The 17,718-nt window shown below is 43.4% G+C and overlaps 1 protein-coding gene and 1 non-coding gene across 14 annotated transcripts in view; both read left to right on the top strand.

The window, feature by feature from the left end:
- Nap1l4 (nucleosome assembly protein 1-like 4) overlaps positions 1 to 17,718 on the top strand; it is a 36,323-nt gene that overhangs the window by 11,776 nt on the left and 6,829 nt on the right. For all 13 annotated transcript variants that reach the window (NM_001440037.1, NM_001440039.1, NM_001012170.2 and 10 more), the window contains 9 exon segments: positions 2,101 to 2,242; positions 2,407 to 2,493; positions 4,156 to 4,287; positions 5,960 to 6,031; positions 9,000 to 9,139; positions 11,232 to 11,377; positions 13,707 to 13,729; positions 14,383 to 14,502; positions 17,025 to 17,054. In NM_001440037.1, coding sequence (NP_001426966.1) covers positions 2,101 to 2,242; positions 2,407 to 2,493; positions 4,156 to 4,287; positions 5,960 to 6,031; positions 9,000 to 9,139; positions 11,232 to 11,377; positions 13,707 to 13,729; positions 14,383 to 14,502; positions 17,025 to 17,054 — 892 coding nt within the window.
- Snora54 (small nucleolar RNA, H/ACA box 54) lies at positions 6,653 to 6,779 on the top strand. Its single transcript, XR_015655892.1, has one exon. It is a non-coding gene; the product is annotated as a small nucleolar RNA SNORA54 (small nucleolar RNA).

The raw sequence follows: 17,718 nt of genomic DNA, 5'->3' as shown, positions 1-17,718 counted from the left end.
GCAGCTCATCTTGTCTGCTTGGTAGTGCACAGTGCCACCATGTGGCTGGTAGAGGACTCGGCTAATAAGCTAGAGTGCTCTCTGGCCAACTGTAGGACACCTGTACCTTTAACATTTACCCTTGTCAGGAGGCCTGTGTCCTGGCTCTGTTGTATGGTAGAAATGAGAAGCATTGCTTCTCAGGGCCTCCCTGTCTGCCTTCTGGAAGAGATGAACCACCTCGAACTCCATGTCCTGTTGGGTATGGCTTAGCTGTTACATTAGGAGGAGACACCACATATTTCCTGTGTCCATTTAGAAGCCTTTATTTACTCTACTCAGTGAATACAGTTTGTTTGGTGGAGTAGGTGGTAGGATGTAGTTAGGGAGTTGAGAGTGGTGTCTGGTTTTTTAGTTTTGCTCACTGGGACAGAGGTACAGGGTGATGATATCTTGTGAGAACACAGCTTCACATATTTGTTGGGTCAGCACTGGCTGTTTATGTGGGACCTGTATGGCATTACTTTTTGGGTTTTAATTTAAACAATTTTATAGGTTAAATTCTTTTTTCTTTCATATTTTGGTTTTTCAAGACGGCTTCTCTGTAGCCCTGGCTATCCTGGAACTTGCTCCAGAGACTAGACTGGCTTCAGAACTCAGAGATCCACCTGCCTCTGGCATGTGTGTTCTGGGACTAAAGGCATGTGCCACTACTGCCCTGCATGGTTTTTGTTTTGTTTGTGTGTTTGTTTTTTTCTTTTGATTTTAGGAGTGCTCATACAAACAAAGAGAAAAACTCTGGAATAGAGGCAAAGAAACTCATAGTTGGTGTGATTAGGAGAGAGAATTCTATGAAGGTGCCTATAGACTTCATGTCTGTTCAGTTCCAGCATCAGGTCCCACATTGTTTGAGTCCTTATCAGCTAGACTACGTCTGGTCCTTGTTTGGGAGTTCTGCTTTTGCTCTTTATTATTTCATCCTGTTGTGTATGTATAGAGGTCAGAAGACAGTTTAAAGGAGTTGTTTTTCCCATCCTACCTTGTAAATTCTTAAGGGGCCTAACTCCTCAGGTCATTAGGCTTGGTAGTAAGTGTTCTTACTCACTCAGCCGTTTCTTTTGTTGGGTTTTGTCTATTTTAAATTACGAGTGTATATGTGTGTGCATGCAGACTAGAGTGCAGATGCACATAGAAGCCAGAGGCATCTGATTTCATTAGAGTTTTAGGTAGTTCTCAACTACCTAAACTCAACATGAGTGCTAGGAACTGAACTCAGATCTTCTGTAAAAGCGACAAGTAGTGTTGAGCCATCTCTCCAGCCCCAATCTTTGGGTTTTTGAAAGATAAAATTGTGTATGATGGCCTAGTCTGTTCTTGAATTTACTGTGTAGCCAAGGCTAGCTAGCCTTGAACATTTGATCCTTCTACATCCACTTCTTAAGATTATAGTTGCATAACACCTTGCCTGGATTCCCACCTATTTTGTTTTTCGTGTATGTGTGTGTGTGTCTGTGGTGTTTGTGGGTGTATGTGTCTGTGTGTGGTGGGAATTGGACCAAAGGCTATCTGCAGATTAGCTTAGTGTTCTACCTGTGACCTACACTTTTCCTCCTTGGTCTTTGTGTAGCCCAGAATAGCATTCAACTTCTGCTACTCTTATTGTTGTAGCCTCCTACATGGTGGAATTGCAAGTATACTCTTTTTTTGTTTTTCTTTTGTTTTTTGTTTTGTTTGTTTGTTTGTTTTCCATCATCAGTTTGGTTGGGACAAGAGATCAATTTTATTTTTATAAACTGATCCCACATTTCTGCTTTTGGTATATTATGAGATTGAGTCCTTTTTTTTTTCTTTTTTTTTTTCTTTTTTTTTTAAAATATGGCCTCTCTACATATCCCTGACTTGTCAAGTAATGGAGCTGGGTTTGTGCTCACAGAGAATCCATCTACCTCTGCTGGACTTAAAGGCATGTACCACCTTACCCAGCAAGCAGTCCATTCTTTTCTGTTGGCTTGTTTGCAAGTAGGGTTGTAGTAGCTCTTTCTAGTCAGGATGCTTATTGTATGTGTATATGTAGTTATTTGCTGGCTGGCACCAGGTGTTTTAATTCCTGTTCTCTCGTAGTTTACCTAAAGCTGTCAAAAGAAGAATTAATGCTCTGAAGCAGCTCCAGGTGAGGTGTGCGCACATAGAAGCTAAGTTCTACGAGGAAGTTCATGACCTGGAGAGGAAGTATGCAGCCTTGTACCAGCCTCTATTTGATAAGGTGCGTGCTGTTAATGTGCTTGCCTTGTGTAGTAAACTCCTGTGGGGTGAGACACGGTACCACCTAGGGAATTTGTGACTCTTTTCAGAGGCCTGTGTAAACATTTTAGCTTTTGAGTTTGCAGAGAGCCTAATGTGCTGATGGCCTCTTGGCTTTTTATGTAGAGAAGAGAATTCATCACTGGTGACGTGGAGCCCACAGATGCAGAGTCAGCGTGGCACAGTGAGAATGAGGAGGATGACAAGTTGGCTGTAAGTTTCTATTGTATAGTGTTGTTTAATCCCAGCTATTTTTGTGGTATTGGGAGATAACTCAAGGGCTTGTTCCACTTCATGGTTTCCATCCACAAAGCTTTGTGGAGTGGGACTTGGGTAGTCCCTTCCCTCCACTGAGTGTACGGGTTTGTGGTGACACCATAGCATCTGAGGCAGTGTGGTCAGTTATCAAGACAAGTGAGTTATGACCCCTTCTCAGTGGTCTGTGCAGCATAGGATTGGAATATAGATCAGGCAGGCACTAATCGATAGTAGTGTGGGAGACGTGGTGGAATATGACTTTACCCCAGCATTAGAGAAACAGGCAGACACATTTCTTGAGTTCCAGGCCAGTGTGGCTACATAATGAGATCCTGTCTCTAGAACAAAGCTAATCGGTGGGAGTCCAAGGCTTGAAGAGCTACAGGTTACAATGGGTGGGAGCTGCACATCTTTCTCCTCAGTGGGGAGGAAAACACATGTAGAAAGGGGCCATCTGGAGCCTTAGGCTGCTTATCCTCACTCTGTCTTTAGACTAATGGGTAACTGAATGACCAGCGTCATGACATTCTATCCATTTTCTATGACAGTCTCATCCACATACCATGAAATTCTGGCATGGTACAAGGTTAATTTTAACTTGTATCCTGGTGCCTTGTTTGCTTTGTTTATTTGTTTGTTTAATTAAAAGGTACTATAGATGTAACCCAGAGGCTCACAAGCAAAAGGCAAGTTTTCTACCACTGAGTTACACCAAAGCCCGTCTGCCTAATTTTGTGTTTAGATAACAGATAGCCTTGATTCAGTAGAACTATCTTTCAGTGATCTTTTCTGAAATATGTTTAATTTTTATGGTTATATATAATGCCTTTTTTAAAAAAAAATGGTTTCATTATGTAATCTTGGCCAACATGGAGCTCACTGTGCAGACTAGGCTGGCCTTAAACTCATAGATGGCATATACCACCACACCTGGCCAGTGTTCTGCTTTCAGACATTGGCAGAACTTGGTTGAAGCTGTGGTTTTGCATTAGTTTGTTCCTAATCATCCAAGAAAAGACCCATTTTGGTGGTTTAAATATCTTTGCATGTTGTTCTGACATAACAGGCTATCGTGACAAGCATTCTGAATTCATTTGCTTCAGCTTCCTTTAGCCTACCTTCTTCCTGAGGCTGTTACAAGTCTCTCTTCCATGGTACTGCATGGCCTATCTGATCACAATGCTGGTGTTTGTCTGCATGCTCTGTTTCCTAGGAACTGCAAATCCACGTTGCTGAACAGTTGATTACAGTGCTGCTGCAGCAAATAGGTTTTCTTGGGGTTTGTGTGCTTGCTTTGTTTGTTTGTGAGACTGCCTTGGCTGGCCTGGAACTTGGTATATAGACAAGGCTGCCCTCAAATTATGGCAGTCTTTCTGCCTCTGCCTCTCAAGTGCTGCAATAACAGCTATCAACTACCATACCCGGACTGAATTTGGGTTTTCTTCACATTTGTGGTAATGGATGTGACGTCATACATGTGTCTGCTAGAAGTTACTGTAGTTTTCTTCCGTGTATGATGATAGGAAGCTCACCAAGCATAAAATAATTACAGTAAGTTCTTGAACTGTGTTAAATTTTGATTTCATTGACTTTTTTAAAAAAAAATCTGTTTTATAGGGAGATATGAAGAATAAGGTAGTCATAGCTGAGAAAGAAGCAGCAGCGGTGGAAGAGCTGAACCCCAAAGGCATCCCTGAGTTCTGGTTTACCATCTTCAGAAATGTGGACATGCTTAGCGAACTGGTGCAGGTGAGAGGCTTCTGCCTGCTGAGCAGGTGGGCTTGAGGAGACTGGAGTGATGCACAACTCTTGTAGAATGTTAAAGGATTGGCCGCTTGTAGTTGTACACTGCTTACCTGGGTGCTGCTGAGAGGTTCTTTAAGATGAATACAAAGTCTCCTTTTTGGGGACTGGCACTTGGGCAGCAACCCTGATCCCTAGGGGAGAGACCTTTGTTGGAGGGAGCCGAATTTTCTTTGGCAGTTCTTGGCAAGGCTGACAATTCTGCCCACACCAGAGCTTGAGAGGCTGTCTCCTGTACCTCCCTTAGGGAGGGAATCTGGGGAGAGGTGTTTTCAGAATCTGCTCACATGATCCATATATGCCCCAGGGTGGCTTATAGTCTTCTTTGACTTTATGGGATGGGAAGTGTGCAAAAGGGGGAGAGGGTGAGTCAGGTTAATGGGGACAGTTGTGTTTTCTTCTGTGGTTCTGGGTGTTGTTGCTCACACTGCTGGGTGGGGATATACCAAGTAAAACTCGGTTGTAATGAGGTGGAGTTTCCAATGTAGTATTTAGGTACTAGACTGCCTAGTTCTGGGTGTCACTCTTATTGTATGTGTAGTCTGGCCAGCTTTCTGGCAGCTCTGTGAGGGATGGAGGCATAGGCCTTGCTGGTAATGTTGCTTTGCTTTTGGAGAGAGTGTTGGTATTTCAATGGAGTATATGTGCGTGTGTTTATTCTCAGATCTCCATATTGGTTCTCATTTGATATTCAGATATCCTGTTTGATGTAGCAATAGATACATGATAGACTGCTGGGCTGGCCATTAAGATCGGTTACCTAGTGTGGCAGACATACTGGTGTAGAGCTCCATGCACCTTCATCAGTGTCAGATGTGACTGCTTTTGGTGTGGCCTATTTCCAGAACTATCTTTTGATCTTTTTTTTTTCCCCCTGTTAAATACCTAATAGATATGGTTTGTTTTTATTCTGTGATGTCAAAAAACCTCAAAATTAGGACGTTGTCTTTAGTGGGCTTAGCTCTTAGAGGTTTGGAACCTTAAATTCTGGGACTCAATGGCAACCCCAGGGTGAATGAATTAATCTAACCTGTAAGTAGTGTGTCGTTGTGAGAATCCAAGTCTTCATTCCTTTAGCTTTTTCTCATGTAGGCTTTCTACCATACAAGTCTAAGCAATAGTCATTGTAAATCAGAGTAGTGGGAGTCATTGGTTCCTGTATGTTAGGCTTTGAAATATTCTTTGTTCTTATAGAAATGACATACGCAGATTTGGGATATTAATTGTCCTTGGCTAATCCTGTGCAGGAAGACCAGCAACTCATTTAGCCATGTCTACTGATGCCAAGCCTTTTACTTTGTCATTTTAGATGTTGGGGGCCAGAAGTTTTGGTTGGTGTGACACTGTGCCAACTGCAGTGTCAAGTGGTGGCAGGCGAGCCTGGGACTTGCCTGTAGCCAGCATTGATTACACTCTAGACAGGTGGCAGCTGGTTCTTGGCATGTTGTTGCTACCACCAGAGATACATAGTGATCAGATTTGCATTGCTTTCCAGAAGTTATTGCTGGACAAAGACAGGATGCCAATAGGGACAAGTACCCAACATCTGGGACACATGCCGCTGTGATTGCCATGAGGTGTGGACTGTTGTTCAGGGTTCTCTCTCTCTCTTTGTTAGGAATATGATGAACCAATCTTGAAACACCTGCAGGATATTAAAGTGAAGTTTTCAGACCCTGGACAACCTATGGTGAGTAGTGACCAAATTCCTTATTGATTGACTAAGGTGCAAAAGATTTGATTCTTGTCACTCAAATTTGGGCATCCCTGAGGATGCCTACTCATTAGACTTCTCTTGCTGCTGCAGTTGGTAATGGGCACATTTGGCTAGTAATACAGACCATATCATGTCCCAAGACTGGGCGGCCAGCTGGATATAGGCTAGCGCCGAGTTGACCTTGGTTTGACTGCTGTGCTGTGGTTATTACCTGGTCAGCCTCTGATTTTCTGTTTGGTGGAGATGATAGACACCATACTTTTCCTAGGTGTCACATGGAGAAGGCAGCAGGACGTGGTGGTATGAGCTTGTAATCCCAGGAAGGAGGTGGATTACTTGATTATGGGAGTCAGAAGCAGCCTGAGTTACAGCACAGTAAGATCCCTTCTTAAAAGAATGGCAAGAACATACACAAATAAACATGAACAACACTGATTCAGATATCCAGATACTAAGAAAAGTAACCTCCCTGGGTTTTGCCTAAAATAACCAATGTAGATGTGACCAAAACTACCCCAAAACAGCTTCAAACATGGGAGGGGGTCTGGCCTCTGGGAAGATGGGCTTAGCCTAGGCTACGCACCTTCTACTCAGAAGCACTGTTCGTAACCTGTCAGTCTTGCTGTGGCTGACGGGTTCCATTCCAGTGCTACAGGATTTCCAGTGACACATGACTGACTGGCTGGCTAGTGGCTTTCAGTTTCAGGTCTTGGAGACATATACTCTTAAGAGGAGATAGTAGGCAAGGGATCTTGAGGGAAGAAGCTAGAGGTTTTTGTCTTCTCACTTCTCCCCCAGGCCCTGGTTAATAGGTGGAGATAGGACAATGGGTGGGATTTCTGTATCACAGTCCTTGGGGCAGCTGTATACACCCCATCCCTCTTTCTTTATAAAAGTTAACATTCAGCTGTCAACTCTGAAGATGGGGCCAGTGTGTTTGCTGCCTCTCTTGGCCAGGGGCTGTGTGTGGCCACAGAAGCTCCTTCCCACCCAAAGCTCTGGCTGTGCTGCCTGATCTCTGCCTTTCCTGAGCAGGCAGATTGGAGATTCTCCATGGTGTTTTACTTTCAGTTCATCCAGATTAAATTGTACTTTTGCCTTCATATGAATTATTTCATTGTGTGAGTTAGGATCTTGTTGTGTAGCCTGGGCTAACTCAGAATATAGACTGAGCTGACTTCAAAGTTGTGGCCCTCTTGCCTCTGCTGCTCATGCTCTGGAATTACAGGCATATGCTACCTTGACTGGCTGGGTTTGGTTTTTGTTTTGTTTTTGAGATAAACTATTCACACTATTATCTCAGGCAGGCCTGAAAATCATGGCAATCTCCCCCTCCCTCAGCCTTCCAGGTGCTTATTAGAATATAAAGCAGGAGCCCACCTACTCTCAGCTAGGTCCGATTTTTTTTTTTTTCCTTTTTAGTAGCCTATTTGCTTTCTGAGGACTGTTTCCATCCATTCCCAGCCAATCTTATCTTCTCTGCGTGTAGTTGAGGCTGTACTCCTTGCTGGGGCAAGGGTTACTGTGAGCATGATGAGCTAGGATAGGTGTTGAAGTTAGGCTCAGTTCTTCCTTCTAGCTCCATGTTCCCAGAAGTAAGACTTAGACTCAAAAAATATTTATAAATACCTTGGCCATATAGTTCTAGTTAGGCTCTTCTCTGACTAGATACAACTTAAAATATCACATTCATCCCAGCGTACATTCTGCCGGGTGGCTCTGGTTACCTGCGCTCAGGTACCATGCATCCGTCTCATCACATTTTCCTGGTCAGTCTCCCGCCTGTCTCTATCCCAGAATCCTTTCTTTCATGGATGTCCCACCTCTATTTCCTGTCTAAGCCATAGGACATAGGCTTTTTTAAGTGACAGGTGATGCATTCATACAACACACAAGAATATTCTCTCCACCAGAGTGGATTGTACTCCCAACACCACCACCACCCCAAAAAAAATCATAGATGATTATTATGGGGAATCTTCAAAACATAAACAGGCTAATGCAGAGAGCTTGCACAGATCTCTCACCTTCTGGTGTTGTTTCCTTTTTGAATTCTGGGTAGAGTGAGCACAGTAAAGAAAGCAAAGCTGCCTCTTGAGGGGCTCCTTATTCTGTGAGAGTCCTTCCCAGCTGGGAAAGTATATGTGTTTGTGCTCCAGCTCATAGACAAGCAGGGGCAAATCCATTGTGTCTTGATAACCAACTCTTACTGTGGGTCAAAGGAGGTGTGTCTGTTTCTCTTTATGAGTAAGTTGAGGGTGAATCATATCACCCTAAAATTTCTCGGGTAGAGTGAATTCCCAAAATCAAGCTATTAGATCAGGCACATTTAATTCTTTTGGTTACATGAATAGGCATATGTCCCAGAGCACTGCCCAGTCCACAGAGGTTTGTGTTTTGGTACATTTTGCCTCAGAAAAGCACATCTTGCTTGTTTTTGTTGTTTTGTTTCTGTTTTTTTTTTTTAAACCAGGTTTCTGTGCAGCCCTGTCTGGCTTGAACTCAGATCTGCCTGCCTCTGCCTCCCAAGCACTAGAATTAAAGATGTGCATCACCACTCCCTGTTTTCTTTCTTTTTTATTTATTTATTTTTTTTTGTTTACATATTTGTGAATTGGCTGGGTTTTTTTTTTCCTTACTGCCACTGGACTTGATAGGCCTGTTTTTTGCAAATATTGTCTGCCTGTGTACACTCTAACGTACTGTGCAGCTTCAAGGAGCAGCTGACTGTCCTATTTACTTCCCACGAAGGATCCTGTTAGCACTCACTGCAAGGCACAGAATCTGATCAGATTTCATACATAGAGGGACTGGTGCAAGGCGGGGCTGCCGGTGTTAGTTTTAATAGGAAGGCCTGCAGCCTATGTAATATGTTATGAGTTGGTTCCTTAAGTTCTTTGTGCAGATGTTAGGTGGTTCTTACTTTGGATTTTTGCTTCAGTCTTTTGTGCTAGAGTTTCACTTTGAACCCAACGACTACTTCACCAATCCTGTCCTGACGAAAACATACAAGATGAAATCAGAGCCAGACAAGGCCGACCCTTTTTCTTTCGAAGGTCCTGAAATTGTGGACTGTGATGGGTAAGAACATGTCTTTCTGCAACAAAAGCAGTAATGGTTTTGAATTTTAAAATGAAGAGTCAGGCTGAGTCAGGGTGCATGGGAGTTCAAGACCAGGCTCTGCTGCACAGCAAGATCTGTGTACAACAAAGAAAAAGATCAAAAATGGGAATGATGTAAAAGTCTTAGGGGCCAGAGAGATAGATGGCTGTGTAATCATAAGGTTCAGAGTACTTCTATAACAAATCATATATTTTTACCCCAGCTTTGAGGGTGCAGAGGACAGAAAGATTGCTGGGAGTTGTGGGCGTCCAGCCTCGTCAAGAAAACAGGAACCCTGGGTTTAGGAAGACCCTGCTTCAAAGGATTGAATGAGAGGGTTAGGGGAGGACACCTGAAACCCTCTTCTGCCTGGCATCTGGCATGTATGCAGAGGCCTGACATGCATGCACACACACACACACACACACACACACACACACACACACACACACACAATTTGTACTTTCAGCTATACAGAAATAAATTTTTTTCGTTTGAGACAGGGTTTCTCTGTCACAGAACTCCCTCTGTAAACCAGGCTGACCTTGAACACAGAGATCCACTTGTCTCTGCTGCCTGAGTGCTGGATTAAAGGCGTGTGTACCACCACCCAGCAATAATTTTTTTAAAAAAAATATATTTTAAAGTCTGGAACCACTTAAAAGCCCTCAGATATTGTGTACAGTAGCTTATAGTTGGGAAGCTACAATGTGAACATGGCCAAAACTGGAAAGTGTATTGTCTCTTAAGGTTCAGATAAACTTGCAAGCCCATCCTCAGTTTCTGTTTGGGACCAGGCTTTGAATTCTTTAGATAACCAGAAATTGAAGGGTTTTGTTTGTTTTTTTGAGGATACTGGAGATTAAACCCAGGACCTTTTCATAGAAGACCAAGTGCTCTCCCACAGGCTTGTGTTCTCGGCCCCAAGTTTTCTTAAGATTTATTTTTATTTAGTGTGTATGAGTGTTGTGTCTGCATGTGTATCTGTATCTGTACCACATGCATGTGGTGCCCACGGAGGTTGAGAGACATCAGATGCTCTGAAATTGGAATTGAGGGTGATTGTGATACCACTGTAGTTGTTGGGAAGCAAATACTGGTCTTTTGAACCATTTCTCTAGCCCACCCTGAAGTGTTTTTGGATTGTTTTTGAGACAGGGTGCATTAGGTAGCTCTGGCTTGCCTAAAAAACTTGCTTGCTCTATAGATTAGGCTGAACTTAGATATCCACCTGCCTCTGCTTCCGGAATACTAGGATTAAAGACTGCCACACCGTTGTGTCCAGCAAAGCCCCAAACTCTTAAGAGCAAAAGTATTTGTTGAATGGTGAAGTTCAAACTATGTCACAGTCCACTGACAGCTTTAGAATATGGTACCGAATTTGCTACCTGATAAATGACAGTGTTGGTTTCTAGACCACTCGGTAGAGATACAATTTGAAGGTGACTCATGGTTATATCTCACTGTTTGAGAAAGTGACTGTTGAACTTACTAGAACCAGCTCAGTGTTGTTAAGGTCACTAAATGATTTTGGGCTTTATTAAAGTCCTACTTGATTCAAAGGCTTGGAGTATTAAGGGTTAGGTTAGGAAAGATCTTTTACCAGGGCCAGTCTGTCATGTAGAAGGCTTGACTTTTCCATGTGTTCGTGAGCAAACATAATTCAGCTACCACCAGAAGTGAGACAGTGGCCCCTACTGTCCTCTTCACATAGTTGATTTCTGAGTTGGGGTGCATGAGTGCTTACCCTAGATGTGCTCAGATGTAGCAGGTGGTGAGTTCTTGAGCATTCTGTGGACTTGACAGGGCTTGCACAGAAGATAGTTCAGAGTCCTTACGGACTACTGTGGAAGAGTACAGCTGTCATCTCAGAGCTGTAAGGCTTTAGATTATTGGTTATCCCAGGATGGCTAGCTCTTGTTAAGTTGCCATACAGATGGACTTTGGGGTTTTTTTCCCTGGTTTGCAGATGAGTGGTCTCAGATGTTCCATAGGGCTCTGGCTTCCTTCCTTGATAGTGGTGGAATTTCTCTTAGGGCAGGTGTCTAAAACAGCTGCCTTGTTCCTGCAGGTGTACAATAGACTGGAAGAAAGGAAAAAATGTCACAGTCAAAACAATCAAGAAAAAACAGAAGCACAAGGGCCGGGGCACTGTACGAACCATCACCAAGCAAGTGCCCAATGAGTCCTTCTTCAACTTCTTCAGTCCCCTGAAAGGTGGGCAGGGGCAGCTCTGTGTGCTGTGTGAAATTGTGCCGTTCCCTCATATTTGGTTAGCTCTTAGAAGTTGTATGTGCACCTCAGGAGAGGATGACCACTTTTCTGGGCATGTCAGCTTTCTAGGCAGGAGGCAGGCACAGATTCTCTAGGACACTTCCTGGCTCAGGCTAGTCACACTTAGAAACCAAATCACCTGTCCAACTTTTTTTTCTTATAAATTTAGTTTTCCCTAGTTTTATACAGTTCAACAGAGCACAAGGCTTTACTGGAATTGCTATGTGATAAACACAAATACATCGTTTTACATTTTTTAAAGGCTAGGAACAGAATTGAGTATTGAAGCTTTCTGTTAGTTTTCTGAGCTATATAATGAAGATGGACCTTGAGCCTAGTAATAATGACTGCAGTCTACTTAGTCCCATAGTAATTCTATAATCGGGAAGGTATTTGGCCAGACCCTTTCTTAGTGTTAGAGAATGGGTTATAACGCATTTTCTTGTCATTTTTCACGAAGGGACCATCACTGGACATAAATATTCATCCCTGCTGCCAACGTTATCCAATGTAGAGTTGTTTTGGGGGACCTTAGGCAGGTCCATTCCTGGATCTGGGCACTTGGCTTTGCTTTGTCCCAGAGCTTGCTGCTGTTGTCCACCATATGTTCCTCATGGGACATTTGGGTGATGTTACTGTAATGGCCATTTTTTTTTTCTTTTTTTTTTTTGGAGCTGGGGTCCGAACCCAGGGCCTTGCACTTGCTAGGCAAGCGCTCTACCACTAAGCTAAACCCCCAACCCCGTAATGGCCATTTTCTATGATTTAACTTTGAACCCACAAAATACAAAGTATGTTAGGAAGCTGAGTGCTCCAGTTTCCTGTGTAGGGAAATTCCATGTTGGACCAGGCTGGCTATGTGGAGCCAGATGGAGGGTCCTTGCCTTTAAGAGTCAGCTTCTTGATGGGCATAGTGCACATACATGCCTTTAATCCCAGCATTTGGGAGACAGAGACAGGTAAATGTCTACATAGTGAGTTTCAACAGCTGTAGCTATATAGTGACACCTGTCTTAGGAGGTTTCCTAAAACTATTCTTTTTTTTTTTTTTTGGTTTTCCAAGATAGGGTTTCTCTGTAGCCCTGGCTGTCTTGGGACTTGTTCTGTAGACCAGGCTGTTCTGGGACTCAGAGATCTGCCTACCTCTGCCTTCTGAGTACTGGGATTAAAAGCAAGTGCCACCATGCTAAACTCCCTAAAACTGTTCCTAAAGCAGCTGTGAAAGTGGAGTTCATTGCTAAGCAGATGTGATTTTTAGGGGTGATATTTCATAGTGGCACAACTCTAAAATTATCTCATTCCGTTTCTAGCCTGCATTTTAAAGGAAAATGAATATAAAACTGTAAACAATGTTTTCAGTAAGTTGAAGAAGAGAAACTAAGGAAATGGCTACAATTTTAGTCAGGCAACATATAACAGTATCAAGTGATGAGTTCTAGGAACAGGAGAGGAGGATGGTGTTCAGGCTCTGGGTTACAGATTTGGGGATGGAGACACTACTACATAGTGTAGTCCTCATTGACCTTTAGCCTACAGAATTGCTCTAGAAGTCATGTGCTGTGGTGCTTGTCATTGGGGAGACAGGATCCAGCCCTCAAACTCTGTTCCTTGACTACATGGTAACAGCCTCTTGTGGGTGGTGCTCATACACCCAGTGCTGTGTTTTTGTACCAATGAATGCTGCCAGGCTAGAACAACAAATGACATGAGCCCTGTGAGAAATGATGGCACCACCAGTTAAATAGAGCATTAGATCTACTCCAGCACATCGCTAGTCAAGGTCCAAATCATGTGTCAGGTGATGGTTGCTTGGTCTCCTGGGGGTGTGGTAAAAAGCCCACATCTTCTGTTTGGCTTGGTAAATGTCAGCACCACTTTGATGGTCTTGCATGTAGACCCTCATGGATGCATCATCTTAGGTGAAAAGGTGCACACTCTCTGTAGGGTCATCCGCAGAATGCACATTCTTCTCTTTCCGCCATAGCAGATAAACATGCACCATTCAGCATTGAACGGTAAGCAGGGTTAGTCTCTGTATGGTGCCCATAGGGCAGCTGATTCACCTACCTCCTCATCCTTCAAACTCAGCTTTTTTGCCCAGTGCCTTATCTAGCTGAAATAATGGTAACAGATTGAGCTTGTATAATGTTCACAAGGTGCCTTGGTTCCTCGTTGGGGGTCTAAGAGAGAGGTCTGCCAGCTAAATGCCCTTCAGTGTGGATGTTAGAATGTTGGTGTCATTGTAATATAAGTGTGTTTTCTTTCCTTCTAGCCTCTGGAGATGGAGAATCTCTGGTAAGATATATTGTCAAAAAGCCCTGATTTTTTGTCAAGTATTTCTTGAATTAGCACTTGCTCTTTCTGATCCATTCTTCCTCCTTTAGTTTCTGTAGTTTCATCAAAGTGAAGTCAGAATACCTGGAGCTTGGGAGAATGTTTTTTTCATGCCTGCCCTTTAGTCCTCACTAGAGACCCCAATCCCCTACTCTGAAGCATAGGACAAGCGGCAGAGCTGCAGCCCACCTGCCTTGTTGTTTTTGGGGTATTTTGTAGTGTAATTTGAACATTAACTTTAAAGTCATTTTAAGTAGCTTTGAATGTGGTGACTTTTACCCAGCAGTGCAGATCATTCAGAAGTGAGTGTTTTTTTTTTTTTTTTTAAAGATTTATTTATTTATTATATATAAGCACACTGTAGCTGTCTTCAGACACACCAGAAGAGGGCATCGGATCTCTTTACAGATGGTTGTGAGCCACCATGTGGTTGCTGGGAATTGAACTCATGACCTCTGGAAGAGCAGTCGGGTGCTCTTAACCACTGAGCCATCTCTCCAGCCCGAGTGTTTTTTTTTTTTTTTTTCAGAAGTGAGTGTTAAAGGGATGGGGAGGGTACTAAACATGTCTTTACCCCCACTGAAATGAGTTAACTATTGATTTTTCCCTCTCAGGATGAAGATTCCGAATTCACCTTAGCCTCTGACTTTGAAATTGGGCACTTTTTCCGTGAGCGCATCGTGCCACGGGCTGTCCTCTACTTCACTGGGGAGGCCATAGAGGATGATGACAATGTATGTGGGGAAGGGGGGGGTGGTCCCCTGGGTGCTTAGACCTGTGTGTGCTTAGACACTCTGAACTGTGGCCTGAAAGCCCAGAGCTGTGTATTGCCTCATTATTCAGACCCAGGGCCCTACAGCTCTCTTGTGCTTATGACAGTAGACTAAGGGGAAGAGAATCCTAGAAGCTATAGTGAGAGGAGGGGCTATCCCATGAGGCTGTCAGACCTCAGTCACCTGGGAAGCTAGGATGTGACTCGTTTACCCTTGCCTTCTTAAGACCCTGAGGGTCAAACTGTTCTTTGAAAAGGCTGAGAACTTGAGCAAACTCCAGTATGAAGAAGCCCTTTCTTAGGGAGATTGGGCCACACCAGACAGTTACTGGCAGTGGATTTATACTGGCATGTGTCGTAGTACTGCCCTGCAACAGAGGCTTCTACCCTGTGTGATGTGTACCAGGTATTGCTTAGGGGGACATACTTTTAATGTGACCTGGCACAGGTTCTCATGGTGGCTAAGGCTTGGGTTGTCCCAAAGTTATCACAGTCTATAGAGGTGGACAAGTTATTAACCTTCATTAGAATAGCTCATGAGTCTGTTGGAGCTTTGGATGGGGAGTGAGGTGAGCCCTCAGGTCCAATGGCCTGTTCCTGATGCAGGGAGGGCTGCCTCTCCTGATTCATCCGGTGGGTATTAGTTTCAAGGTCTTGTTTGTTCCTTAGGCAGAGATAGTTGTGGATATTGCTTAACACTGGTAGTTTCCTGCAGTGCAGAGGAATGGGTTTTAGTTACACAACAGTTCTAAGGCAGCATTCTCAAGATGGTGGCAGTAGGGCTAACTGTGCACACCGCTGACATGTGCCACTGTAACGATAGAACCAATGTTGAAGTTAGCTAGAGAGTCATTGGAAACTTTGCGCCCAGTTCAGTGGTCTTCACACTTGACACACAGGGTCTGAAAGGCCTAAGCCAGCAGTGTGAGACTACATGTGCAGAGACTATATATGTCCCTCTTCTTGATCAAGCCCTAGAGTGTATGATACTGTGTAAGTGAGCATTTACATAGTCCTTCTGCTTCCATTACAGAGGGGCTAGCTGCAGCATCTTTCTCACCAGGTACTTGAAGCAAGTGTAGGAAACACACTACAACTGGGTACCATAAGACTAGAGGGTTGTTGGGGGGAAGCAGCTGGCCCTGTCCTGCTGTGTACTGTGCACATGTGGGAGGTGCACTTGGTGCAGACCCTTTTGACCCCACCAGATGATTTCTTTTCTCAAGATCGGCTCCTGAGGAAAGAAATGTACTTGAATCTTAAGATACTGATGCTGGGTTAGTTCAGATACAACTTTTCTCTTGGATTCATGAAGTACAGCTGTTATCTTGGCACTCAGGAGCTTGAGGTAGAATTGAGTGGTTTTAGACTAGCTTGGGCTATATAGGGAAGCCCTCATTTCAGAAACAAAAGACCTGTCTTTTAGAAACCTGCTTGGATGCCATGGGAAAAAGACATTACTTTTTGTCTTCTTGTGATGCTAGGAGGCAAGTGGGTTCTGGCTTTTCAAAGTTGCACTTTCATATTGTCTCAAAGGAATATGCGCATAGTCTTATTTTATAAGTGGCAAATCTGCTGCCGTCTCATGTGCCAGTAGCCACTGGTACCAGAGTGACCAGCCTTTAGGAACCCACTCATGTTTCGAACTAGAAAATGTCTGACCAAAAACATGTTAACAGAGAAATTGACACAGGGCCCTGGTTGTGGTTTGGCATTAGTTTTGACTAAACACCAAGATTTTATAAATGTTTATACAATAAATACATAAAAGAGAAACCTAATAAAGTCTGTCCTCTATCTGAGGTATGAAATGCCAAAATTTTTGTATGCAATTAAATAGCTGACTAACTTAGTTTAGCCTTGGTGTTAGTTGGGTATTTGTTGATGTGATGAAGTGCCATCACTGAAAGCAACTTGGGGAGTATGTTTACCTGGATCTTCAATTATCCAGGAAAGTAAGGTTAGGAACCTAGAGGCAGAAACTGATGCACAGACCATCAAAGAATGCTGATTACTGACTCGTTCAGCCTGGCTTCTTGTAGCACCAAGAACCACCAGCCTAGGGGTAACACCACATACAGTGAGCTGGGCCCTACCACTTCAGTCATTAATCAAGAAGATGTGTCATTGGCTTGACTATCGGTACATGTCATGGAAGCATTTTCTCAGTTGAGAAATGCCTCTAGTTGCCCCTGTTTCAGTCTGAAGATAGAGAGGGAGCTATTCCAGCATGTTCAACCCACAAATCTGTGTCACACCTCCCCATCCTTAACTCTTAATTTGAGCAGCTTTCAGTCCTGGGAGGCCCCTCATACACGCAGTGCTGATCTGCTATGTCTGCAACAACAGCCTGTGCCTCATGGATATCTGCATGGAGCCATCCCTGCTTCTGTAGCAGCACCAAGCTTCATGCCACCTTTACAGGGTGCTTACCAGCTACATTATAGTTCCAGAAATTTAAGTTGTTTTTCTGTTTTTCTGCAGTTTGAAGAAGGCGAGGAAGGTGAAGAGGAGGTAAGGAAGAAGTCACATGCAGTGTTGTTACTCTAACCTCGTGTGGCTTTGTCTTGTCTGCTTGAAGTTAGAAAGTCCATAGACCTCACTCTGGTTTCAGTTGCCATTTTGAAACCATTTGGTTTTGGTGCCCATAGATTTTGACCCTGTAATTGCTTATCAAGATATATATTAGGGCTGGAGAGATGACTTAGCTGTTAAGAGCACTGGCTGATCTTCAGAGGTCCTGAGTTCAATTCCCAGCAACCACATAATGGCTCACAACCATCTATATAATGAGTTCTGATGCCTTCTTCTGGTATGTCTGAAGACAGTGACAATGCACATATGTTAAATAAATCTTTTTTTAAAATGTATATTCGTAACCATTTAATAAGGAATGTCTAATTTTTTGGAAATGTTTCAGAATTATCTGTGAAAATGAAAAGAGACAGAATAGTTGTTAGACACTGGCCCTAATGCAGGACTCCGCTGTGATTTGCTTATGGAAAGGAGACACCATAGAAAGCTGAGCTTATGGATCAGTCTATTCAATTAGTTTTTTTTTTTTTCTTTTTAAAGAAATAATGTTTAAGATTCTACATGTTTGGGCATGCATGTGTGCTCTTGTGCTTGTTCCTGTGGAGTGCAGAAGGCATCAGATAGATCTCCTGAAGTAGAAGTT

The sequence above is a fragment of the Rattus norvegicus genome, chromosome 1, assembly GCF_021556685.1.
Source record: "Rattus norvegicus strain SHRSP/BbbUtx chromosome 1, alternate assembly SHRSP_T2T, whole genome shotgun sequence".
In the NCBI taxonomy this organism is placed as follows: domain Eukaryota; kingdom Metazoa; phylum Chordata; class Mammalia; order Rodentia; family Muridae; genus Rattus; species Rattus norvegicus.
The sequence above is the reverse complement of the archived record's forward strand: the minus strand, read 5'-3'. Positions and strand labels throughout refer to the sequence as shown.